The sequence below is a fragment of the Rosa rugosa genome, chromosome 4, assembly GCF_958449725.1.
Source record: "Rosa rugosa chromosome 4, drRosRugo1.1, whole genome shotgun sequence".
In the NCBI taxonomy this organism is placed as follows: Eukaryota; Viridiplantae; Streptophyta; class Magnoliopsida; order Rosales; family Rosaceae; genus Rosa; species Rosa rugosa.
The window spans coordinates 42,567,553-42,590,770 of record NC_084823.1 but is presented as its reverse complement, the minus strand read 5'-3'; the positions used below and the strand labels follow the sequence as shown (position 1 = coordinate 42,590,770).

The 23,218-nt window shown below is 36.9% G+C and overlaps 6 protein-coding genes across 8 annotated transcripts; 2 read left to right on the top strand and 4 right to left on the bottom strand.

The window, feature by feature from the left end:
- Positions 1 to 1,153: 1,153 nt before the first annotated feature.
- LOC133745212 (AT-hook motif nuclear-localized protein 1) lies at positions 1,154 to 5,888 on the top strand. Its single transcript, XM_062173234.1, has 5 exons — positions 1,154 to 2,065; positions 3,725 to 3,792; positions 4,027 to 4,158; positions 5,066 to 5,227; positions 5,334 to 5,888. Exons 1-5 carry the CDS (start codon positions 1,696 to 1,698, stop codon positions 5,565 to 5,567), a joined length of 966 nt encoding a protein of 321 aa, XP_062029218.1. The 5' UTR covers positions 1,154 to 1,695; the 3' UTR covers positions 5,568 to 5,888.
- Positions 5,889 to 8,155: 2,267 nt separating this feature from the next.
- Positions 8,156 to 9,373, top strand: LOC133707461 (uncharacterized). The gene has a single exon (XM_062133031.1). It carries the CDS (start codon positions 8,226 to 8,228, stop codon positions 8,787 to 8,789), a length of 564 nt encoding a protein of 187 aa, XP_061989015.1. The 5' UTR covers positions 8,156 to 8,225; the 3' UTR covers positions 8,790 to 9,373.
- Positions 9,374 to 10,033: 660 nt separating this feature from the next.
- On the bottom strand, positions 10,034 to 13,586 carry LOC133743638 (ATP-dependent Clp protease proteolytic subunit-related protein 2, chloroplastic). 2 transcript variants are annotated; one of them, XM_062171631.1, is made up of 9 exons: positions 13,449 to 13,586; positions 13,310 to 13,353; positions 13,138 to 13,210; positions 12,282 to 12,423; positions 11,631 to 11,768; positions 11,420 to 11,536; positions 10,991 to 11,059; positions 10,806 to 10,901; positions 10,034 to 10,413 (listed from the first exon to the last, which is right to left on the bottom strand). In XM_062171631.1, exons 1-9 carry the CDS (start codon positions 13,523 to 13,525, stop codon positions 10,276 to 10,278), a joined length of 894 nt encoding a protein of 297 aa, XP_062027615.1. In that variant the 5' UTR covers positions 13,526 to 13,586; the 3' UTR covers positions 10,034 to 10,275. The 2 variants fall into 2 exon arrangements, with proteins under 2 accessions (XP_062027615.1, XP_062027616.1); XM_062171632.1 differs by having other exon boundaries at positions 12,282 to 12,402; positions 13,449 to 13,583.
- Positions 13,587 to 14,083: 497 nt separating this feature from the next.
- On the bottom strand, positions 14,084 to 16,374 carry LOC133745338 (general transcription and DNA repair factor IIH subunit TFB5). 2 transcript variants are annotated; one of them, XM_062173395.1, is made up of 3 exons: positions 16,256 to 16,374; positions 15,405 to 15,466; positions 14,084 to 14,484 (listed from the first exon to the last, which is right to left on the bottom strand). In XM_062173395.1, the coding sequence occupies exons 2-3, from the start codon at positions 15,437 to 15,439 to the stop codon at positions 14,307 to 14,309; spliced, it is 213 nt and encodes a 70-aa protein (XP_062029379.1). In that variant the 5' UTR covers positions 15,440 to 15,466; positions 16,256 to 16,374; the 3' UTR covers positions 14,084 to 14,306. The 2 variants fall into 2 exon arrangements, with proteins under 2 accessions (XP_062029379.1, XP_062029380.1); XM_062173396.1 differs by having other exon boundaries at positions 16,240 to 16,328.
- A 641-nt stretch (positions 16,375 to 17,015) lies between these two features.
- On the bottom strand, positions 17,016 to 19,819 carry LOC133746204 (protein cornichon homolog 4). Its single transcript, XM_062174377.1, has 4 exons — positions 19,443 to 19,819; positions 18,331 to 18,512; positions 17,458 to 17,580; positions 17,016 to 17,361 (listed from the first exon to the last, which is right to left on the bottom strand). The coding sequence occupies exons 1-4, from the start codon at positions 19,512 to 19,514 to the stop codon at positions 17,328 to 17,330; spliced, it is 411 nt and encodes a 136-aa protein (XP_062030361.1). The 5' UTR covers positions 19,515 to 19,819; the 3' UTR covers positions 17,016 to 17,327.
- Positions 19,820 to 20,260: 441 nt separating this feature from the next.
- LOC133746203 (uncharacterized protein At4g22758-like) lies at positions 20,261 to 21,262 on the bottom strand. Its single transcript, XM_062174376.1, has 2 exons — positions 20,722 to 21,262; positions 20,261 to 20,554 (listed from the first exon to the last, which is right to left on the bottom strand). The coding sequence occupies exons 1-2, from the start codon at positions 21,101 to 21,103 to the stop codon at positions 20,370 to 20,372; spliced, it is 567 nt and encodes a 188-aa protein (XP_062030360.1). The 5' UTR covers positions 21,104 to 21,262; the 3' UTR covers positions 20,261 to 20,369.
- Between the last annotated feature and the right edge of the window lie 1,956 nt (positions 21,263 to 23,218).

The following is a 23,218-nucleotide window of genomic DNA, read 5'->3' as shown; positions in this document are numbered from 1 at the left end:
TTCAATAGCAACCCAAAACCTCTTCAAGTATTGATAATTTAATATACGTATGTTGTGAAGTCGGTGCACGCGTCTATGCTTTGAGTTTCTACGGATGGTATACACTAACTTCAGAATTACTCGAGATCTTGCATTTCAATAGTAACTAAAAACCTCTTCAAGTATTGATTTTATTAATATTATTTTTTTTTTTTTAAACTCTTAGCCCGCCCACCTACCCTTACATATGCCAGTGAAAATTGAATCCATGACCTTTACTATGTTGGATTTATAACTTATCAACAGGTCACCGGAACACGTCTATGTTTTAAGTTTCTATAGCTAAGATATACACTAACTTCATAAATTATTCGAGAGAGATTTCTCATCGTGATCTAAAAAAATAGTAACTCAAAACTGTAATTATGGATATTATGACAATGCCATATTTCCCTCTAGACTTTTAGCTTTACTGTTTTTTTTGCTATTGTTTGCTCACCCAATCTCAGAAGCCTAATTTCAGGAGTCGATTATGCTTATCCCACCAAGTACCAAAGGTCAAAGAATTTTCATTTTAGGAGAAACAAGCATCCAGTTGCTCATTCCCCTAATTATAAGTGAAAGGAGAGTTGTACCTCTAAATGTGGAAATTATAAGTATGTGGAAATTGCCTATTGCAAATGAGACTTATCATTCCATGATTTTGCTTTTTAATTTTTATTTTCTCGGTTGGTTTGATTTTGGTCTTTTTTTTTTTCCTAATTATCTTTTTCATTTGTACCATAACTCAAAAAAGTTGATGCCTACCGAAGCCCACCCCCACCCCATCTTTTTCCCTTTTCTAGACAATTTCTTTCTTCATGCCTTGGCAACCTAATTTTACTTTTCCATTCACCTAAAAACTATATAAATAATAAAAACAATAATTACTTCACTTCACTTTTGCCCATATTTCAAGCAAAAAACTATACTTAAAAAAAGGAAGAATAAGAAAATCCCCCTACCCACTACCAATTTTTTTTATTAACTAATAATTATTTCTCACCGGATTCCAACCAAAACCAGAAACTTCGTATTTTAACCATTTTTTTTTTAAATAAATCATTACACATTCAAAATGCCCATATTTATTTAATATTTCCTTCTTTTCTTCTTTCATTTCATTTCATTTTTTTAATCTCAATTCGGACAGTCTTAGGAAAGTTAGGCACCCAATAAGCTGAAAAACAAAAACCAGCTTTCTTATTATTATCTCACCATTTTCCATTGAAATCACAAATCAAACACCTCAATACTCCAATCTTTTTCTTCCCATCCCAACAAATAAAAATCTAAAATTTCTTTTCCTTTCCCCAGAAAATAAAATTCAATCTCTTTGCCCTTGAAGCCCAGTTTCTCCAGCTAACTCTGCAGCTTTCAGTAAAATAAACATTCAGAAACCTTTTTTTTTTTTTTTTTGCTTTATCTTGTAGTTTTTGAGTTCAAAAGCTTTAGGGAGCTTTCAAAATCCTCAAATTTCAAGTCTTTTTCCCAAATTAATTTTTTTTTTCCATCTGGGTTTTCTGTATCATTTGTGGGTTTTCTGTTTCCAAAAATCTTGTGAAATCACTGAGCTTCTTGTTTTCTGAGAGTGGTTTAGATCAGTAAAGTAAAAATGGGTTTCTGTTAAAAATCTCAAAAGAAACAAACTTTGGGGGTTTAAGGTAAACTATATCTATGGAGGGTAGGGAAGCTGTGAATACTAGTGGGGTTACAGTGGTGGGATCAGATGCTCCGTCAGACTACCACGTGGCTCCGAGGGCCGAAAACCCGGCCAATAACGCCGGATCAGCACCTGCGCCGCCGGTTGCGCCGCCTCCCGCGGCGGCGATGCCGGCGGGGCCCGGGTCCGTGGCGGTGAAGAAGAAGAGAGGGAGGCCGAGGAAGTATGGGCCAGATGGGAGCGTGACTATGGCGCTGTCGCCGAAGCCGATATCGTCGGCGGCGCCGCCTCCGGTGATTGATTTCGCGGCGGAGAAGCAGCCGCGGGGGAAGGTGAAGCCGGCCAGCTCAGTGAGCAAGAACAAGTATGAGATGGAGAATTTAGGTAATGAAAGAACGGTTTTTTTGTTTTTGATGCACATACCCTTTTGAGTTTTTCAGTGATTTTTATATTTATAGTTTGCTTCTGAGCTCAAGTTGTGATTTTTAGTGTTGTTTCTATGTGGGGATTGGGGGAAAGATTGAGTCTTTTTATTGGGAGGGACTGAGAATTTAAGAGGGTGTTAGATAGAGAGCTTTGGGGTTTATGGGATTCTTGGTTGGGTAGATGTGGGACCTGTGATTGGATGCTGTTATTGAGAGAGAGAGAGAGAGAGAGAGAGACAGATCCTGGTGTTTGTGTGGTGGTCTGAAAAGATGAGTTTTTGTGGGTTGGTATGGGAATGATGGAATCTTCCTGTTATGGCTGTCCTTTGGCATTTCTCTCACCTTTTTGAGCAAGGAGATTTATGCCAGGTGCCAAGTTGTGTACCTGCTAAAGTCTGCAAGTGATGGTGAACAGACTGCTTGGACTTGAAACCTGTCTTAAACTTGCTGACATGAACCTATAGAAGGATATCCCCCTTTCTCCCACTCTTTGATATAGTTTTGTCCTTCTTGAAGATACCCAGCTCTGATTGTGTGTTGTATTGTTGGTTTCTCATGATGAGATTGAGATAGTCTTTGGCTTTTCGAGTCTTATCATGTACTGCTAGTTTTTCATTTGAGTCAGCATGATTTGTAATTCTCTGAATTATTCTCTGCAAGATGTATGGTGGAATCTTTAAAATCTGAGCTACCGGTTATTAGCAGAAATGTGCCATGTGGAATTTTGAGTACTTCTTTGGCTGTTAATTCTAATGAGTCAAATCAATTTGTCTTTGTAAGTTCGCATGCAGTTGCTGGTTTCTTTCCAGATGGATCATCCATCTTAATTACATCTCAGTATTTCCATTCATTCACTGAATTCGTTTCACCAATGCATTAAATATAGCTCAGCTTATTTTCATTTGTCCTTTTTGATAATCCATTGATTGCGTATTCTATCACTGATACAAGAATCCCAGGTATTTCCATTATTGCTTTGTGCACTGGGTATATGCTTATAAACAGATACTTGGACTTTCTTTTCAATTTTTTTTTGCATGATTAGTTATTCTTAAACAAGATAGATAAGGAATGGTATCAATTTTGATTTTAGCGTAAACAAAAACTGCCACTTTACTTCTGTGAATGTTTACCTTTGTACTGCGTGAGTAGCCAGGCATAAAGTTTCTTCTGGGAACAAGGGTTCTGAGTAAAACTTTTACTATCTTACACCATGTACTGTCCAACAAAAATGATTAGGAATCTGTAAACACTACCTAATATGTTGATGCATATAATATCTTCATTAAGCTAGTATTTCTTGATATTGTTGTAGAGTTACTTCCTAATATGTTGTGTATGGTTGATGCCGAGGGTGTTATTGTTGGTTTTGTTGAGTGAGATATGCAATTGGCAGAATTTTGAGTCAACACTTTTGTTTGGTAAAACAAAAGATTAAAGCTTTTGTAAGGGAACCTATTAGATTGTTAAAGATCTCTAAATTAGTACTCTATATCACTTTTCCTTACTTTGTTTCGTGGAACAAATAACTTGATGTAGTGCAAATATCACAGAATCTATTGCAAAGTGGAGAGCTCTTTTCCAGGTGTCTGATAATGTGAGGATTTCATTTGTGTAGGTGAATGGGTTGCATGCTCTGTTGGTGCTAATTTTACTCCTCATATCATCAATGTTAATTCTGGCGAGGTAATTAACTCGAAGAATTGAGTTTAGGTTAATTGTTGGTCCAAATGAGTACATTACATGGTTTAAATAGCTGGAGATGGCGAATTATGACAACTAGATTCAGCAGTTGTCTTTGATAGCCAGTATACATTTCAGATCTTTAGTAACTTCTTTAGTTGTTTCTATGTTTCTAACTTCATTGAGTACTTCAAGCACTTAAAGTTAACTTTTTCTGTAACAACTCTGTTGTCTTAGGATGTCATGATGAAGATTATATCATTTTCTCAACAAGGTCCTCGAGCTATATGTGTGCTCTCCGCAAATGGTGTTATATCAAGTGTTACACTTCGTCAACCTGATTCTTCTGGTGGTACATTGACATATGAGGTGACGCATCTTATCCTTATTTTGTTGGTAGTTTTTTTTTTCAGTAAGATAATATGCGACTTTTATGCAATTTTATGCTTATATATATTATCAGCATAATATGCTTTTCCTATGTATGGTTATATCCAGTAGTGTGCTTTTTATCTAATCTCTAAAGCATAGTTTGAAACTTCTTGATTCTTTGTGTAGTTTGGTATTACTAAATATTTATCCTTATAGTGGACATTTAAATAAGGGTGTTTTTTCCCTTCAAATAAAGAAGTTTTTCCCCTCAACTCTGTTTATGATGTCATAATTTGGATGGTGAGGCTTATAGCTAGTCAATTTGTAGTCAAAGCCCCCATCTTTACTCAAGTTTACATTTCTTTTTGGGGTTAAGTGTGCTTAATAGACTGATGAACATCTAGCACTCTTGGTGCTTTACTGTGCATAACTAAAGAAGTTAACAGGCGAGAGAATGGGAACTAAGGTGTACACTAATGTGGGTGATTAGAATCACTGAAGACGTATACTTGTGCTTTAATGCAAACTTCATCATAGGAAAAAGCTAAGTGAATTTTGTTTGTCTTTCCGGATTTGACCTCGAAGAGGACAGAAAATTGTCCATCATCATTGCGTAACTATTTTCCATTAGGTTGACATTGGGCAATCATTGTTTATATGTCTTGTCAGCTTGTTGCAACCTCAATCCACAAGGTTTTCACCCATTCCCAAATGCCGCTCCATGATTTTTTTTGTCCACATTGTCCATTGCTTTAATGATTTGCTTTTCATTTGATACTTCTAAACAATGGAACATGTTTTATCTTTGTAACTTTCAATTTCTAATATTGAATCTCTTACAGTTTATTGAACATTGTCTGTTAACCACTAGTGGATATCCCATCTCTTTGCCTTGTTCTTGCAGGGTCGTTTCGAGATACTGTCTTTATCTGGTTCCTTTATGCCAAATGAAAGTGGAGGGACAAGAAGCAGATCAGGTGGGATGAGTGTTTCTTTAGCAAGTCCAGATGGGCGTGTCGTAGGTGGTGGAGTTGCTGGACTATTAGTTGCTGCAAGTCCTGTGCAGGTATGGATTAGTTTCTGGGGTCCAAACTTCTAGGATGGGATAGGATGGTTTGAAATTTGGAAAACAATAGGCCATGGTTTTAATATTTCTTCTTGATTTATATCAGGTTGTAGTTGGCAGTTTTCTGGCAGGAAACCAGCATGAGCAGAAACCCAAGAAACAGAAACATGAATACATTTCTAATGCAACACCAACTATGGCTATTCCTGTTTCGAGTGCTGAACCAAAGACAAACCTCTCATCTTCGACTTCCTTCCGTGGTGATAATTGGTCTTCGTATCAATCCGATCATAAAAATAAGACTGACATTAATGTATCATTGCCTGGAGGTGTAATGTGAAGAGTCCATGCTTATTTGTTGCAACATGAGGTTTCTCACTGACCACAACGGCAATTCATCTCCCAGTCCCCAACTGTTGGATCTCACTTCACCTTGTTTGCTGTCTGTAAACTTGTTGACTACTAGTCGTCCAGCTTCATCTGGGGTTGCCCCCCACCACTTTGATGTATCATTTAATTTAGCCGCTTAGATAGGCTCTTGTTGCACTACTGCTGTTGTTGTGTCATGTAGAGTAGTGTGATGTAATATTAGCACCCGACCGGAATCTGACTCTCGTAATCTCTTTGGATTGATGCAATGTGATTTAGAAGTTTGTGACAATCTCACGCTTTTGTTTCATTTGTTTGTTTATGTTGCTTCAACTCGGCAATGGTCTCATCTATTAACCCCTGTGATTCTGATGGTTAAGAATAAAACATTGATTGCGAAGGTTTTGTTTTTGAAAGATTTCCCAGTCTCTTTCCAATCCCAGCAAGCATGACAAACCCTAGCGTCAACTCAAGTCAGCTACCGTCAACATCAAGTGATACATCATGAGAAGCTATTTATCATCTTGATTAAACAAGTCATAATAGAAGAAACACTCACGGTCAGTTCTGAGTAATCCCCACCTTTTTGGCACCTAATATTGCGTGTATGAACTGAAACAACAGAGTTGTGCCAAGGGAATTGCCCACTCAACTACTCGAGCTTAGGTCGTTTTCAACAGTAACAAACTAACAATGGACATGGGCGGCTCTGAAAATTTCTAAATGTACCCAACAAATATCTAAATTTTCTCCCTTGGTAGAATGAACATAAAATAAAGATTGCATATATAACACACTAGATGAATCTATTAATAAAAGCTTTTCGCTGCAATTGATAACTAAGATTGAATCATCAAAAATGCAATATCAGTCCCTAGCAAAGTTGCTATGAATGCGTGGAGAGTGGCAGCCAATATCTTGCCTACAAGAATGAGCTAAGTACTAGAGGCCATGTAGGGGAGATGGGATGTGTACGGTGTGATCATGCATTGGAAAATAGCCTGCATGTGTTCGTGGCCTGCTCACATGCGCAGGAGGTATGGCATAGAGAGGATTTTCAGTGGAATGGGGGAGTTTTCAATAATTTCCAACACTGGTTGATGGAGGCGGTATCCCATTTAATTTGAGTAAGGAACAGGTGACTAAGATGCTTATGCTGCTAGGGGCATTTGGAAGAACCGGCCTGTAATAGCCAAGTGTGGCAGTCAAAGCCGGCGCTGCTAGACCAGGTGCTCTGCTTACCTCGCCCTTTCAAGCAATCACGCCGAGCTCGCTGCGCTGCTGGAAGGAATGAAGCTGGCAGTTTCTTTACAATATGCGCAGGTATGTTTTGAGACAGACTGCTCCCTTTTGGTACAAGCTATTAACCGAGAAGGTCAGGATTTGTCTACGATGAGTTTTCTAATAGATATTAGAAATCAAGGTGCTTTTGAGAGATGATCATCCTCAATTCCAGGTTAATTATGTACCGAGAAACGCAAATGATGTGGCTCATTTGCGTGCTTCTTATGCTTTATCTTAATCAAACATGACTTGAACTTAAAATGGATGTCATTCGTAACAATTGTAATCGTTAATCATTTAATGAAAGAAAGATTTTATTTTATTTTCTTTTTGAATAAAGAAATTTAATAAATTTTTGCGAATGAAATTTCATAGTTAAATTGTCATGCTTCAGTTTTCAGGCGATGATTCGATGAATATACCTATAACTCTTTTTTATTTTATTTTTTATTGGAGGCCTCTTAGCCAAAGCCTATTCGTCAGAAAAGGTCGTCGGCAAAGCTCTTTTTCTTTTCATGAACTCTTAGTTGCCAGTTCTTTAACTTGCAACAATATGTAATGAGAATCTGGTCAGAAACACAAATCTTGACTTGTACTTCAACATAATATTTATTCAATATGTCAACTTCGAAACATCCCCAAATCTGCGGCTGTTTTTGTCAACTACGTGAAGTTTCATGGCTCATGCAGAAGCAGCAGAACCCTAAAGAAAAAAGGAAAAGCACCTCTCATGGAAATTTCCCAGCAACTGTGTTAAACCCAAAAATAGAACTGCTGACTTTCCAACATTCCCAAGTCACTCGTTTTCTTGTTCAATACCTCACAGGTCTGATAAAGTTGATTCAGATTCACAAATCCTGGCCAATTTCTTGTGAAGATTAACAAAAAATCTTTACAATCATTGTGATACTAAATTATATTAAATTATGATCAAATTGACATCCTAATAACCCACATTTCAACTTTGTATTGGCTTCATTAGTTTTATTACTTTTATATATGCCCAAATTAACACCCAACTGTGATATGTGCATACGTGGACTTGGCTTGTGTTTTAGCTCCATTCTAAGCTTCTAAGCAAGGAACCCATAAACCCAGAAATGTTGTTATATGCTTGGAAGCTTTCTTCACTTTTGACTTGGGTTAACCCCTAAACAAACTACATTTTAATGTGAAATGGAGTATACAAATAATATACTCTTCTCAAACTTTCCCGGAAAATCTCCTATATCAAATACAATGAAGCAATCATCTCTATATATATGCATGTTCAGAGAGGAGACTTCAGAATTAAACTATCACAATCACACCTATTTTTTTTTTTTTTTTTTTTGTAAACCAGGGCATGAGGCTCGTTTGGGTACCTAGGCCTGTGTTTCTATTGCTGTTCCTAGCTATTGTTCTTGTCCTGAGCTCTTTGTTTCAGTCGATTTCGAAACAAAAAAATCTTCAATTCTCATTGAATCCTCTATTCGTGTTTTCGCTATGTAACATCATAATCTTTGCCATCATTGTTGGAGATCATCGGCCACCTACCGAGGAAGTTGACAGCATCTTACCATTCCTAGCAGGTTCAGCAGAGGATGCAACTTATGATATTGAGGATGATGGTAGCAACAAGCACTGCAATATGGATGGTCATGTTAATGGCAGTGAGGATGTTGATGATCAAGTTGATGAAAGTGGAGAAGAAGATGGAGAATATGATTCTGACGGTTACAATGAAGATGACGACGACAATGGTAGCAATGATGAAATTGGCTGGGAAGACACAGATGAATCTGATGATAACTTGGAGACGAGAGTTGAAAACTTCATTGATAGGGTTTACAAGGGATGGCGAGAAGAGAGGCTAAGGGATAGCCTATGCAATCCCCTGCAATTTTTTGGTTACATCAATCCCTTATAATCTTTACAGTTGTAAAAACATTACCCTCAAATTTTCTCCACAAAGTAGATTGAATATGTAGAGCAAACTAGATCATACAAACAAAACTCAACCTCAACCAAATTATAGCTCTCTGTAAAATATTTTCTGCCTCATCGTCTCCTTTGAGGTGAAATAATAGTGAACCTTTCTATATAATGTTGTTGCCTTCCAAAATTCTACCCTTTTTCAGTTGACAACTTTTGTAAAGAAGATTGCTATTAATATACTCTGATCTGGTTTGCTAATCTCAAATACTGTACAGTCAAAGGCTCACATCCCCTCATCAGATAGTTACCGGAAAAGTGGAGAGTGACAACACAAATGAATGAAAACACTAATATGGCACAGAACATAGGCAGACAGAATTAGTTCTGAAACCTGTAACTAAGGTGATGTTTGTTTCACAGGACTATCATCCTTCACCTTAATTTCTATAACAGTCCCGGACTCTTATTACCTGGCTTATTTCTATAAGAGTCCTGATCCATGTTGGTGCTCCAACTGACAATAAGAAAGAACCACAGAAGCAAGAACACCAGAATAAGCCTTGACTGGTGGAATTGAAAACTAACAGAGGAGAACCAACTCAATTAATGATTAATCAAGCCTTGAGGAACTATGCAAAAAACAGAGACAAATCTCAACATTTAACAAAAACCAGTTCTTAAACCCGGAAAAAAAAAAAAAACAGAAAAAAAAAAAAAACCAGAAGAACAGAATAGCACAAACGTGAAACTGATCACAAATCTTACCAGGTCAAGCTACCCAGACACCAAATCCTTAAAACAGTTACAACCCATAAACAAATCATCTATAATACAGGAGATAGAGAAAGAAGAAGGTAGAGGGTTGAAGGGGAGAGTGAAAAATAATCAGTGCAAAGAGAGAGAACAAGAAATTGAACCCGAAGAGCAAAAGAATGGAATGAGAGAGAGAGAGTGATGAGGTTGAGGCGAAGCAGATCCAGCGAGAATGGATTTCAGCGTCTACAACACCAGCTTCCATAATCCCGTGAGTTTTGGCGTCGCTCTCGTAGACGGTGTGGGCTGTGTTTTGGGGACTGCAGAGTCTCATTTAACACAGTCCCGGTTGTTGCCAAACACGGGCTACCTCGTGTTATGGTACCCAGTCCCATCCAATCCCGTCCAGTCCCTCATAACAAACACGCCCTAATATCACTATTCAATTTTCTTTATCTACCACAGAAGCTGAAACACTTAAAAGTCTTAAACCACATTAAATATCCATTTAGATTTATGTGCTCTGGGTGGGTGTATAAATGATACAGCACATTGTTTTCAGAAAATAGTTCTTTCCAAAAGCCTTCTAAAGAGAAAATGAAAAATTTCTATGCAGCAATACTGACTAGGTAGAAGATTCTACAACAGAAAACTGAACTGCAGAAACATTTTGAATACTATAGCTGTCGTTAGCCAATTTGGCCAGTGAGAAGCCAAGATCTGTACTAACCAAGACCTGTTCCCGCATCTTTGCTAGGTGAGTCAGCCTTAATACGAGGCGGCCTAACTACACGATCAATGAGCCCATACTCAAGAGCTTCCTGTGCATTAAAGCGCTTCATCCGACTTAGGTCTTTGTTAATCTGCATATACACATTTCAGAATGAGCATTCATCCTATCATGATAAATATTTTAGTTAAACATTGCAATGGTGTTATAAAGGACCAAGCAGATTCAAATGGGCATAAACCATTTTCAACCTAAGATTCAAATAGGCAATTTTTTTTTTGTTTGGTAAACACATGGGCCACTTTGCGTAGGTAATTTCTGAAGTAGGTCAATGAACAACTCTAAAAAAAAAAGGGTGGCTACTGAATTCCAAAATAAGGAAATAAAATAATTAAATAAAGAAATAATGCTTCATGTTGCAATAGTTGCAGCACTAACTCAAGGAAGCAAGTGACCATGCTTAATGAAGTCATCAAACCACCTAACCAGACGCAATTCTAAGTTTTACTTGTCAAACTAGCTAACCTTTTCAATTGGCTGGCCAGTTTTCTCTGCCAATTCATTAAAAAGGTAATCTCTGATTCTGAGAAGCTCATTTGCCTCATTGCGTATGTCATCAGCCTGCCACAAATTTTTGAATGATTTAAGAAAGATCCAAAAATCTGCAAACCTGAAAGCAATGAATCACATACCAAAATATGAGGTTATACCTGACCACGAGCAGCCCCAGCAGGAGACTGCAGTGCAATTCTCGACAGTGGCATTGCAAATCGATTACCCTAATCAAAGCAGAAAACAACAAAAAGGTGGAATTTCAGAGTTCAACCATCTAAGTTAGAATAGATGAAAGCAGTGTTTTGTTTTTCTTACAAGTTATTGGAAACATGATGATAGTCTATCAAATCATTAATGCACAGGGCCATGTGAAGGACAAGCTCAGATATAATGAAATGGAGTCATTTTCTATAAAATCTTAATGGGCCAGACTCCTAAATGTATCATAGAACTATTTAACTGCTTAACTTCCGCACTTTGGAGGCAAAAGAAAAGAGAAATGAAGCAAATTAAAAAACTGACATACCCCACCAGGTTCATGATGCTTGTCATTAACCTGGATTTAGAAAGGGAAAGAACATTACCTTTTCTCCAGCTGCAAGAAGAAAGGCTGCCAAATTATAGGCATAGCCCACACAGTGAGTGCCAACAGGACTCTTTAAGCTTTGCATAGTATCATAGATAGCCATGCTCGGAGTAAGCTGTAGATGGTGCAAGTTTTAGACATATGCCACATGGAACCACAAGATCAAGAAATAAGTAAAAGAATTTCATCATGAAAAACTGAAAGCTTACATCTCCACCAGGACCATTGATATACATATAAAGCCTTTTGGATGAATCAATTGTGTCAAGGTACAGCATTGTTGCCAGAATTTGATTGCTAAACTCTTCATCTATATTTTGCCCAATGAAGATAACACGTTCCCGGTACTACATTCCCAGAAAACAAGAGATGGTCTTAGAGACGCACAATAAAATGAGATTCCAGTAAAATCTGGATAAAAAAGTTTAAATCAACACACTTCTTGACATAGGATGTCAGTTACTCTCATTGTCATTCCACTACCAAGGAAGTTCATGAAAGATTCCATGGCACTTTCAAATATTTTGTATAGGAACAAATTTAAAAAGAGAAAAAGATTTAACAGAGATGCAGCACCATTCTTGACATAGGATGTCAGTTAATCTCACTTTAATACCACTAGAAGACATGTTCAAGAAAGACTCCACCGCACTTTCAAATATTATGGGTTTAAAAAGAGAAAAGATACTAAAGAGATGTTAAAGAAAGTTCTGGTTCAGATAAGGTTTAGGGTCAGTTAGCTGCAAGCCCCTTGGTGTTGATACCAACAGATCGTATTACTATTAATGACCTCTACCTATAACCTCCCTAGCTCAATAAATGCATGTTCATTTGATTTGAAATTAACTCTAATGACTTACTAGAGCATTCCACAGATCAACCCATTGCCAACCTCCCTCACCAGGGGTTCGATAGGGAACCTTTGGTGTCCCTATTGGCATCATTCGAACTTGTGCACGCGATGATCTGTGGTTTCCTGTCCTGAAAAGTGCAAATATAAAGCTGCATCATCCATGCATTAACAGCCTGATTTAGAGATTTAAACAATCCCCAGAAAAGAGTGTACAATGCAAATGTATAGCTACTCTTTTTATGAGAACAAGACCAAATCGAGCATTTTCACTTTGTTGAAAAATGCTATACTAAAGTATCAGTTGGTAATCAAAATAAATCACTATAATGAGCTTCTCCATTGACGGTGAATCAACGATGAAACTTCTAAAGACATATTTGAATCTGACAGATAAAGTGGGCACACTAATCTAGCATGTAAGCAATTTTTCCTCCTAAAACATGACTTTCACCATTACATCTATACTGCAGGTTAAAGAGTAGACAAGAAAACCTTCAATATGCGTCTGCTTATTCAAAAACATAAATCTAAAATACCATAATTGTAGCCTCAACGCTACACATACATGCACAAACTTATCGAAGGAGAAAGAATGCATGAACGCTGTATTCTCATGTCTTTTTCTTTAACTAAAAATCTTGTTACAACTTAAGCCTACCCTGTGTCAGACACTGCATAAATTGTTTCTAGTAAAAGCCTTCTTGGAGTTTAAGAAGCATGATTCCAATACCTACACTAGATTACATAATTTAAATCCAACTTATTGCTGTTAACAACTAAGTTGACAGCACCCTAATCTTGTCACTCAACCACCAAATTGCATAAGGATTAAGCAAATAAATTACAAGCCCATAATGACTTACCTGGGTAGAAGGCTCTTACTAACTTTGCTGTAGAACTCAACCGTCAAGTTTGGATTTTTAGCTCCAAAAGTACCTTATCAGATAAAGAAAAACAAAATTCAAAAACCGATTACATCCTACAAAAGAAGGCCGAAATTAGCATATGGGATTAAGGAATGAGGACCCAACATACCTAAAGATTCAGGCTTTAACCCAGAAAAATGCTTGATTGAGCAACTGTGGAACACCAATTACGGATTACAATCAATAACATTTATCTTTTTCTGTTTTGGATTAGAAACAGAGAAAATTAAACAAAAGAAAGAGAGAACCTGGGAGGAGGGTGAGAGAGTCTAGCTTGGGCCTGAAGGCTTGGAGTGTACGTCGTTGTGGCAAAAGAGACTGCCATTTTCGCCGAGCACAGAATTGTGAGGGAAAAGAAAGATTTTTCTGAACCAATCTAAACTGTTTTAGAAAGAGAGACAAATAGAGTCGGGTCATGGGTCTGCCTCATCCGGCCCGACCCGACCCGCTAAGGAAGGTCCAAGTTGATATTTCTTGAACACATTCATTGCTAGATTGGATTAATTTAACTCTGATTCTTTTCGGTAGAAAGAGTAGAAAATCAGTTTATTAAAATTTCCGGGGTCTTGTTACTCTATTTGAATTTAAGACTTTAAGTATTTACTCGAGTCAAGTTTTAGTTATGAACCCAAGTTTGATACTCATAGAGCACCTCCAATAACTTTTGTAATCAACTGTATCCTCCTTATAACTTTTTCATTCAGTGGCGAAGAAACTTCTATATATAGTTGACCAACATAACACATCCTAGGGAAGCACAGATTGAGGCACTTGAAAATTGCTTAAGACAAATTTAGAGAATGACCAGACATATGAACCAAACTATATCGTACATATTCTCCCAAAAAAAAATAAAAAAAACTATACTGTACATTGGCTCCGATTGCAAGTTAAGTTATCAAATGTGATTTCTTAGAAGATCAAAATCAAAGCAATGTTCACTTCATGAACACTGAATTCAATATAAGTATATAATGGAAGCAAACCTAACAATTCTATTGTGTTCACAAGGTAGGTAAATGCTTACTACACGAGTAAGCTGTAATTCACTAATTGATAATACAAGGATGATCGTACAATGTAAACATCCGGTCAAAAGAAGATATTCAAGTAGGCTTCTCATAAGAATTCTGGTCTCTAAATTCTGAAATGGCACTTCTTATCATCTCAGCTGCATGCTGTTGCACAAACAAGTGAGTGCCATCCAAGACGTGTATTATGAACTTTTGTGATGGAGGCAGTGAATTGTTGTAATTGATGATGAATTGCGCCATAGGTATGTCACTGCACAAGGGAAAGACAGATGCTTTCAGAGACAGAAAAGAGAGCTTGACTAAGCAAACAAGGCAACTCCAAGTCTCAAACTACTCTTTCAGGATGAACCTACTGCTTGATTTGTCTGCTAATAAGAACTTAAATATGAGGCTTAAAAGATGAATTTCCACTAAATGCACAACCTAATCTTGATTGATGTTTAAAGCATAGAATCTGATGTAACAGCAAGTCAGCAGCTAGAAAGTGTCAGAACGTGATTTCCAGAATGTCCAAAACTAAACCCTCACTTTCATCTCAAAAACACTAAACTATCAGTCCCAAGTGATAGAATAGTTCTTACGCAATACAAAATGCTGAAATTTCATACTTTCATAATTACATACATTATATGAAACAGGAGCAACCAGAACATAATGTCCTCAAAAACCATTTTAGTTTTATTAGGAAACACGTAAAACACAATTGGTACCAGTGTCTTACCACATAAACAGTTTTTTTTTTTTTTTTTTGGTGGGCTTATGCATCAGTCTTTTGGTCTCACCCAACGTAACCAAGGAGGCAAGACTCTTAAAGGCCCCTATGTAGGCTTCCTAAAACCCTATTGTCACATTGGGAAAGGTCTACTGGTCCTAAACAGGCAAACCAAATCTGCCTTAGAACCATCATAAAGGACCAGAAAAAATTCAGGATGCGCGCAGTTGCTTGAAGACCTAATGCTGCACACAATGCCTTCTAGGCACTTAACCGCAGCACAGATAATGGCTCCCTTTTCTATATGCTCTCATTTATTTGAGTTCAACCAAACATTTGAGCTAGCTTTCTGTTTATACAAAGGTGAGGAGGATTCTAAACCCAGATCTTCACAGAGGATACTTGATTATGTGTAAAAATAAGAAAAGCACAGCCCAACAATGGTACATGCATCTTACCAAGAGATAAACAATCCTTTAGTAGCATTCACCATAATGTATCAGCAACCTTAAAATCTTAACTGCAAAAACAAAAACCAAGGAATGAGAACACAACTTCCTTTGAGAATAGTTATCCTTTATCTTGACCATAGAAGACATAGAGGATATGCTAAGCGACATTTTAACGGTATCATTTCAAATGCTACCCACAACACGAAAGAATTGATCAAAGTAATGAAGATACTAGCCTCACAGAAACTAGCAGTCTCTAATCTCTTTAGCTATTGAAATAAATTAAAAAATGAATAAGATTATACCAATCACCAGCAATGCTTCAGTGTCAGAACTGAAGTAGTATCCAAGAATTAAAGTCATTTTACTCAAAACCCACAAAACAAATTACTTTAGAGCACCTGATCTAAACTACAGAAGCAATACAAGTTTTTGCCTTTCTACCCATCATAACTCATAAAACATAGAATGATACAGAATACAGTGTACATTAGTTTTGATCCCCGAAAACAGTGTTCTTCAAGGTCTAGTTTTACAAGTCTATCATATGGAAGTAAATGTTCTCTGCATTCTTGATCAGAAGCCGAAAATATAGAATTGATCAAAGCACTGAAAGTAGTGCCTTTAGATAAACAATACCAGTCTCTACAGATACTAAGATGTACTATACCAAACATGAGCATATGAAACCAATCCCAACCCAGAACAACGCATTCATTTGTTATAAAAATCAAACTCAATTACACACCAAAACAGCTCTTCAGGTAAACCCAAGTCCCCAAAAACCATAAAGCCCAAGAATTGATTAATAACTACTTAAATTTCCAAAACAGATACGAACAAGATCGAATCTTGACCTCTTTCTGTTGCAGAGCCGCGGGAGCTTCCGCAGTTTCTAGGACAGACTCGAAGGCTGTCTCTGCTTTATTTGGGAATCACTGGATTTCTATTGGACGCTACAAGCTGCAAATTTCACCCATATATATATATATATATTTTTTTTTTAAAAAAATTTATTTTCTTATCTTTGTGTAAATTTCAATTTTGTCCCTGTAGTTTAGTTCGTTAACTTGGTCACGATTTCAGTACACTTTGTCTTTGGTAACTTCACACTTTACCCGATCCCCACATTCCTCCGTGGTGGATTTAAGATTTTAAGGTCAATTTTTTTTTTTTTTTCTGTGATATATGCGTATCATTTTTAAGCACCATACTAATCTTGTACATATCATTCATTTGATTCTTTTAAAATAAGTTTAATAAATTAATAAGGATAACAAAATCATTTGAAATGACATGTCATACAAACTTAAGAGTAGGCACAAACCAAGAATGGCTTAAAACTAGAGAAGTTCTATCTTAGTTGTGGTTTATTGTATGTCCTAAAAATTTTGAAGAAATTATACACACTTTGGGTTAAAGAATGCAAAAAGAGACAAATGGCCAGAAAAATGTTTATTTGGCAAAGAAATCCACTCCTTCAGAACCACAGCATTACAGGGTTCTCTAGATATGTGGTATTACAAAACCAGTGAAAAATGCAAGTGTGATCACAACAAATCAAGGCATCAGCTTCAAGTGCATGCAACTAGGAGTTGTTCATCAACCATACACAAATGAAAACTGAAACAGAACAATGTCTGATTTAATAGATTTATTCGACAAATTTAGATTGCTTGAACCTGATAACCTAAGAATACTAAGAATACAAATCATGAATCCCTCGAACTACAGCTATGATATAAGGGTTGAAAAGAATGTCACAGAGCTGTACTAAGGAAATCTACCATCCAATAATCATACAACATCAGTGGAAGTCGCACAAATTACATCAGTGGTGATGGAATAAAAGTTGTAAAAAGTGGCAACTTAGTGGCAACAAACTGAAGAGTTCCGGTAAACAGTCAGTTGATGCAGCAATTGTCTGTGTTACTCGTGGTCTTCCAATGCAGTTAGAATCATCCTGCAAAGGTGGGCGAAAGAATATGAGATAAGCCAGATTAAACATACATAGACTGAATATTTCAAGGAAGACGTGTAACTTTCTTAGCCACAGTACCAGAAAATTGAGAGAAAGAGAAGGAAAACAAGATAGAAGAGTTTGAAAAGTCGTTGCTTCTTCTCTTTGTGGAGCATATTGAATATCTCAGTAACATCTACGAGGTGCCTTTTACTCGTATACCTACTCAGAAAAGGAGAAAGTTAGTAAGATCATAAACTCAGGATAAAACACTAAGGTCATAAGACTGAAAAGAACACATTCAGTATTTCACAGCACCAAGACATGATAAACTACTGTACCATCATCTAGTCTATAAATCATGGAGTTATCAGGTTTATCCATGGCAATTGGGTTAAATCCTTATCAACCAGCTTGCGTGTGACATAAACCATTTTCATGTGCATCAACAAACCAGTGATAGTGTAACCATCCTTGGAGTATTGTTCTAATACTTAGCTGAACACAATATTGTACATCATCTGTAAAAATACCCAGGCCCCAGCCCCCGAAAAGAAATCTGATGGTACATTATCTGTAACTGTTGCTATAGTCCTTGAATGTGTAGGTTTAACTTTTGGTCTGTTGTGTGTGCCAATGGCACCAAAAATAAGACCATTTCAACATCAATGCTGTAGCAGAAATATATAAATTTAGAATTAAATTTTTTATACCTCTTTTATGTATATCCTTCCCTCGCTCCCCAATTAACTTTAGATTCCAAGTGTTATTTACTTCTTATTAATAATTACTTTCCCCCTTCCATTATTTCCAGTCTACTCTTATTTTTGCATAGTCTTGATGCTGATAAACCAGGCTTTGTTTGGGACTCTTTCTTACTCTCTTCTTCATCTTTCCCTTCTCTTTTTCTTACAAGTTTACAGTAATCAGAATAAAAAAGCATCAGTTTATATGTAATGCAACAGGACTTACAGTGTCACGTTATAATAGAGGTACGGACCACAGAATAGAGCCATGATCCAATGCCCTGTTACAAGATAGATGGCACCTAATAGTCCTTCTAGGATGTACTCGGGCAAAATCACTCTGTTAATCCGTGTTGAAGAGTCATAAGGGTTGATATAATCAAACTCTAGATCTGCTAAGCACATCAGCTGCAACAATTTTTGAAGTGTTAAGATTCAGTTTTCAGATCCCTTAAAAAAGTAGTAGAGAAGCCATAACATTATGCAAACACAGACGCTAAATACACAATCAACCATAGCCCGTGTAATTTCAAAATCTGTTCCACTGTCATATATAGTTGCTCTATGTCCTAACATAATCTTCACAACAGCAATTTCAACATTAAAAAAACGATTTCTCATGGTATCATTAGCACTACCATCACCTAATACAAGATGAATTGGTGTTCAACAAGCACAATACAAGTTGACAGCATGGGGTTTGCCAATCCAAGTTTAATAAAACTGAAGAAAAGTCGAGGCGACAAAAGAAAATCCTAAATTGCTGCTCCCTGGGTAAAACGTAACAGCCACTGAATAAGGTCTCATGTTTGACACAAGGATATGAAATTAAATCAAAGATGTCTTCATTTTCTTTTGAAAAAGTTTTATCTCCATATTTATACTGTTTTGGTAGATTCTCGGAAATTCTTTCAATAACACCCCTTCTTGACGGTACTTGGTTTCGGCTTCAACCTAATGCTGGGTGGAAACCAATTTCAATCTATATTCAAGAAAAACTGCCATGACTGAATGCCAAAACACAAACACACATATCACCATACTCAAAAGCGAGATTACAGAATGACATATGATTATTCAGACAAAATTAAGCTACTACACCTATATGCTTCTATTAACATTTGCCATAAAAGTACTTGATTTTATCACCAACACAAAAGCATATCACCCACCAAAAACACATACTTATACAGATCCCTCTAGACTAAAACTACTTCTAGTATGCAAGAAGTGATATCCTTTTCTGATTAAATAGGAATAAAATAGAAACTGAAATTGCCAATAAACTCATAATAAATTGAGATAAAAATTCAAAAGGAGTTTTGGGGATTGACCCACCTGGAAAACAACTAGAGCAAGAAGGGCTATGAGGAAGAAGAAGGAAATTAGCCAAACGTAAAGATCCCCCATTTATGCTCAATCTTTCTCTTTTACTTGCTACTAACTCAATCTCTGTTTCGAATTTATAACACAGTATGGATGATGAGACGGCCTGAAAGAGGCGCGTGGCAGAAAAATCACGCGCGGTCGGGTCTGGCTGCGGATACACGAAAACGATCGGAGAAGACTCTTTCTTTTTGATATCGATGGTCGGAGGAGACTCGAAGACGGCAGAGTCAAGCCAAATGCGGTGGCCCGAGGATGAGTATAATTCCTCTATTTCGTTTTTCTCCTATTTTTGTTTGTTTTTATATTTACAGAGCGCAGAAAAATCTTCCCACTTGTCCAATAAATCTCAAAATTGAGAATTTGATACAGAGGCAAGGCCCATAAAAAGGCATCCAAGCCTTGCCCATTGAGGAAGCAAGAACCTAATCAAATACGGATGTAAATTGGTCGATACAACTCAAGTTTGTATTATTGTCAGCTATGAGTTTTCACTCGACAATATAATGTCAAACTCGAACGAGACATTAGGATGGTTAAAGAAAACAAGTTGAATCTCAAGCTTAAAAGATCTTTGAGGTATGCTTGTAATATTTGTGAAAGTTGAAATTGAGTATGAGATTGTTTGAAAGTAGAAAATTATACTTGTATAGTTTTGTTCATAAAACTTAAATTACTATAACTTTTTTTTTAAGAATTAAATTTTTAGAAACAAACGCTACATATGATGGAATTTCTCTTGGGTTAGTCTTAGTCATGCTCGATCAGCATTAAATTCACAATAGATTGACAGCATCGATCTTATATTTCTTTGTACGTAGAAACAAACATACATACATATACATGACATATATATATATGAACTTAATGGAAGAGCAATTACAGCAAGAAATCCATGAACTTTATCAATGGAAATGGAGAATTGATTTCCTTCTTTGCTTCCTTTGAGCAATTCGAAGGATTGACGACAGAGCTAGATAAAAGGGCATCTGAATCTGATGCCTTTGAGCACAAGAAAAAATTTCTAGACCCCAACTTTATCAACTTCTGATCTTCCTTCAAACCTGTAATAACCCAAAATCTTTCATAAAAAAACTGTCACTACAAAAAGGCTAACATTTAAAGAAAATAACAAAATATAAGAATTTCCATTTCCAAGAAATATGGCCAAATATTGAACTTTCAAGTTCATGAACGACGAATCTTAATTTCTCGTGACATGACTACTTACTCTCCAGACTGAATTGTGAGTAGTGAAGCTCGAAACGGTGCGGATCAGTCTCCTTCACCAAAGGCCTTCTCTTCTCCTTCACGTATATTTCTACAGCGGACTTTATCAAATCACTGACCGTGTTCTCCGGCGACATCAACACGTGTACAGGCCCCAAGCTCCTCTCTATGGTCACATTCAGAAGCAGCTTCGTCAAACGGTACTGGGAGTTCTCCAGGCGGGTCTCCGGAGCCTTCAAGAGCCTCCCGGGGACGGAGATGAGACCTCCCGGCCGGCGTACGAGGTTGGTGCGCCTCTCCGGCGGGAAGGTCTGAAGGGTCCTCTCGGAAACGGCCGGAGGACACATGTTCCACCCGTAAAACTGTGACCGCGGATGAATCATATAGCTGGCTAGTAAGAATGATCCATATATACAATGCAGAGTGAATGTGGAAATTTTTGTGGTAGGTTGTACACTTGTACTTTGTTGAGAGGAGCTTCTGTGAAACTTCTGAAGTAATGTGGAGGGTTTCAGTGAGTCAGATGACGACGTCCAAGGTTCTTTTGCATACTATTGAAGAAGAGAGGTGCGCGAAGCTTCGTAGAAGCTAGGGGTTGTTTGAAAGCCCCTGAGTTTGAGAGTTATTACAAAAAAGAAGAAACAAGCAAAACAGTCCACACCACTGCATAAAAAAAGTCCATCAAGGAGAGCCAAGCTCAGCTCAATATGAAGGCAAGACCACCCAAATGAGGAGTACATCTTCCATTGCAGAGATTTTCAAGCTTTTTTAATCTTCTCCTCATACTTATTATTATTATTTTTTATCAACAAAGTAACCATTTACTAATCTGGGGAAAAGTTACAAACATCGGAATCGATATTCATCAATTCCATAAGCCATTCTGGCCCATATTCAATACAATAAAAATTTCATTCACATTCAAGATGAACTTGGCAAGACTATAAGCTACTTTGTTGCATTCCCTTGGTTGGAAAAAAACATCTGTGTTGCCACAAATAAGTTTCCGTAGAGACTTGATCTCCTCGATCAGAAACCCGTCCTTATCCCTAACCAACCTTGCAGCTTCAGAGCTATCCATCTCATACTCTTTACATTTGATCAGCGAGTTGGTTCTCATTCTCATCAAGCCATTGAATAACATCTTCAACTGCATCCACAATTTTCTTCTTGTCCTTTATGTTGATCGAGCTTTTGCAGATTGGAAGCCATAGGAGCAATTCAACGGCTGACCCACCCAACAAGCCCTACAAGGGAAAGAAGGAAGGTACCACCGATGACAAAACTACAAAGCACTTCACAAGAAAAATGAATGAAGCCAACTATTTTTCTTGTGAAATGCTTTGTGATTAATTTTGTTATGGCTAGTACCTTCCTTCTTGCCCTGTAGGGCTTGTTTGGTGGCAGTGGCGGAGACACATTGGGGTACACTGGTCCCTTGACCCAGTAAGCTTTTAATATAAAAGTAGTTAAGTTACAAGGAATCACAAGCAGCTAGCATAGTGCAGTGGTCTTGGCTTTGTCTTGATATATTACAAGTCCATGATTTGATTCTGGCCACCGGCAATACTTTCTCTTTTAAGTTTAAATTTTTTCCGAAGGGTTTCACTACTTTTTTGTTTAAATTTTTTCCAAAGGTTTAATTCTAGGATTTCTAGCTTGCAACACTAATAACTTTTAATGTTACTATTTTTTTGATAAATTTTTTCCAAAGGTTTCAGTACTTTTTGTTTAAATTTTTTCCAAAGGTTTAATTCTACCTTGCAGCGCTAATAACTATTAATATTACTATTTTTTTTTGTGTGGCTTGCTATTATGAACTTGACATAATTTTAACAATATTTTTATCTTAAATAATCTTATTTCTAGATTATAATAATTCTATCAAATTTTTTTATCGGAAATTTTAAGTTTTGATATATAATTTGAGTTCTAAAATTTTTTCTTTTCAATTTCGAAAGGTCACCTAAGATGAAGTTTTACCTCCGTCACTCATTGGTACTTTTTAGTGATTTGGAAAACTCTTGTAAAATAGAAAAACATACTTGCAACATGTATCGACTCTCAACTCAATCACAAATTTATTGTTATTTTCCAAGATTTTTTCATGTTTTGATATTATTATTTTATTTTTGTGCCCCAGTAACCCTTAGTTTCTGGCTCCGCCACTGTTTAGTGGGTAGCGCGCAGTTGATTTGCTCTCATGGGAATGATGAGAATGAAAGTTAAATGGAGTAAACCGATCAAATGGAGCCTCCTTTAAATAGAAAAAATTAGGCAGGGCAAAGATGACAACGGTCTGCGGAAATCACAAATACATGACAAGTTCAAAAGAAGTACGTACATATCACATATACTCATTCAAATCGGGTGTCAGCACAAGAAAAATGCAGCTAGTGCAGTGGTGGTAGGTCTGATCACATGCGTATAACTCATTGCGAGCTTGAAGGATTCAAAAGCAGGTAAAACTCAAGCCATAATGCATGCATAGATTTAAT

Bases quoted from the DNA above. Each gene is read 5' to 3' on its own strand.
- LOC133745338 (XM_062173395.1), bottom strand. From the start codon at position 15,439: ATGGTGAATGCTACTAAAGGATTGTTTATCTCTTG. The intron at 14,485-15,404 runs GTAAGATGCATG...TCCCTTGTGCAG, and splicing joins AAAGGATTGTTTATCTCTTG to TGACATACCTATGGCGCAAT.
- LOC133746203 (XM_062174376.1), bottom strand. From the start codon at position 21,103: ATGATTCATCCGCGGTCACAGTTTTACGGGTGGAACATGTGTCCTCCG. The intron at 20,555-20,721 runs GTAAGTAGTCAT...GGGTTATTACAG, and splicing joins CTCACAATTCAGTCTGGAGA to GTTTGAAGGAAGATCAGAAG.
- LOC133743638 (XM_062171631.1), bottom strand. From the start codon at position 13,525: ATGGCAGTCTCTTTTGCCACAACGACGTACACTCCAAGCCTTCAGGCC. The intron at 10,902-10,990 runs GTATAACCTCAT...AATTTGTGGCAG, and splicing joins CTGGGGCTGCTCGTGGTCAG to GCTGATGACATACGCAATGA. The intron at 10,414-10,805 runs GTTAGCTAGTTT...GTGTATATGCAG, and splicing joins CTGGCCAGCCAATTGAAAAG to ATTAACAAAGACCTAAGTCG.
- LOC133746204 (XM_062174377.1), bottom strand. From the start codon at position 19,514: ATGGGGGATCTTTACGTTTGGCTAATTTCCTTCTTCTTCCTCATAGCC. The intron at 18,513-19,442 runs GTGGGTCAATCC...AAATTGTTGCAG, and splicing joins TTGCTCTAGTTGTTTTCCAG to CTGATGTGCTTAGCAGATCT. The intron at 17,362-17,457 runs GTACTGTGGCTA...CCACCTTTGCAG, and splicing joins CTCTTTCTCTCAATTTTCTG to GATGATTCTAACTGCATTGG.
- LOC133707461 (XM_062133031.1), top strand. From the start codon at position 8,226: ATGAGGCTCGTTTGGGTACCTAGGCCTGTGTTTCTATTGCTGTTCCTA.
- LOC133745212 (XM_062173234.1), top strand. From the start codon at position 1,696: ATGGAGGGTAGGGAAGCTGTGAATACTAGTGGGGTTACAGTGGTGGGA. The intron at 2,066-3,724 runs GTAATGAAAGAA...TCATTTGTGTAG, and splicing joins GTATGAGATGGAGAATTTAG to GTGAATGGGTTGCATGCTCT. The intron at 3,793-4,026 runs GTAATTAACTCG...CTGTTGTCTTAG, and splicing joins TCAATGTTAATTCTGGCGAG to GATGTCATGATGAAGATTAT.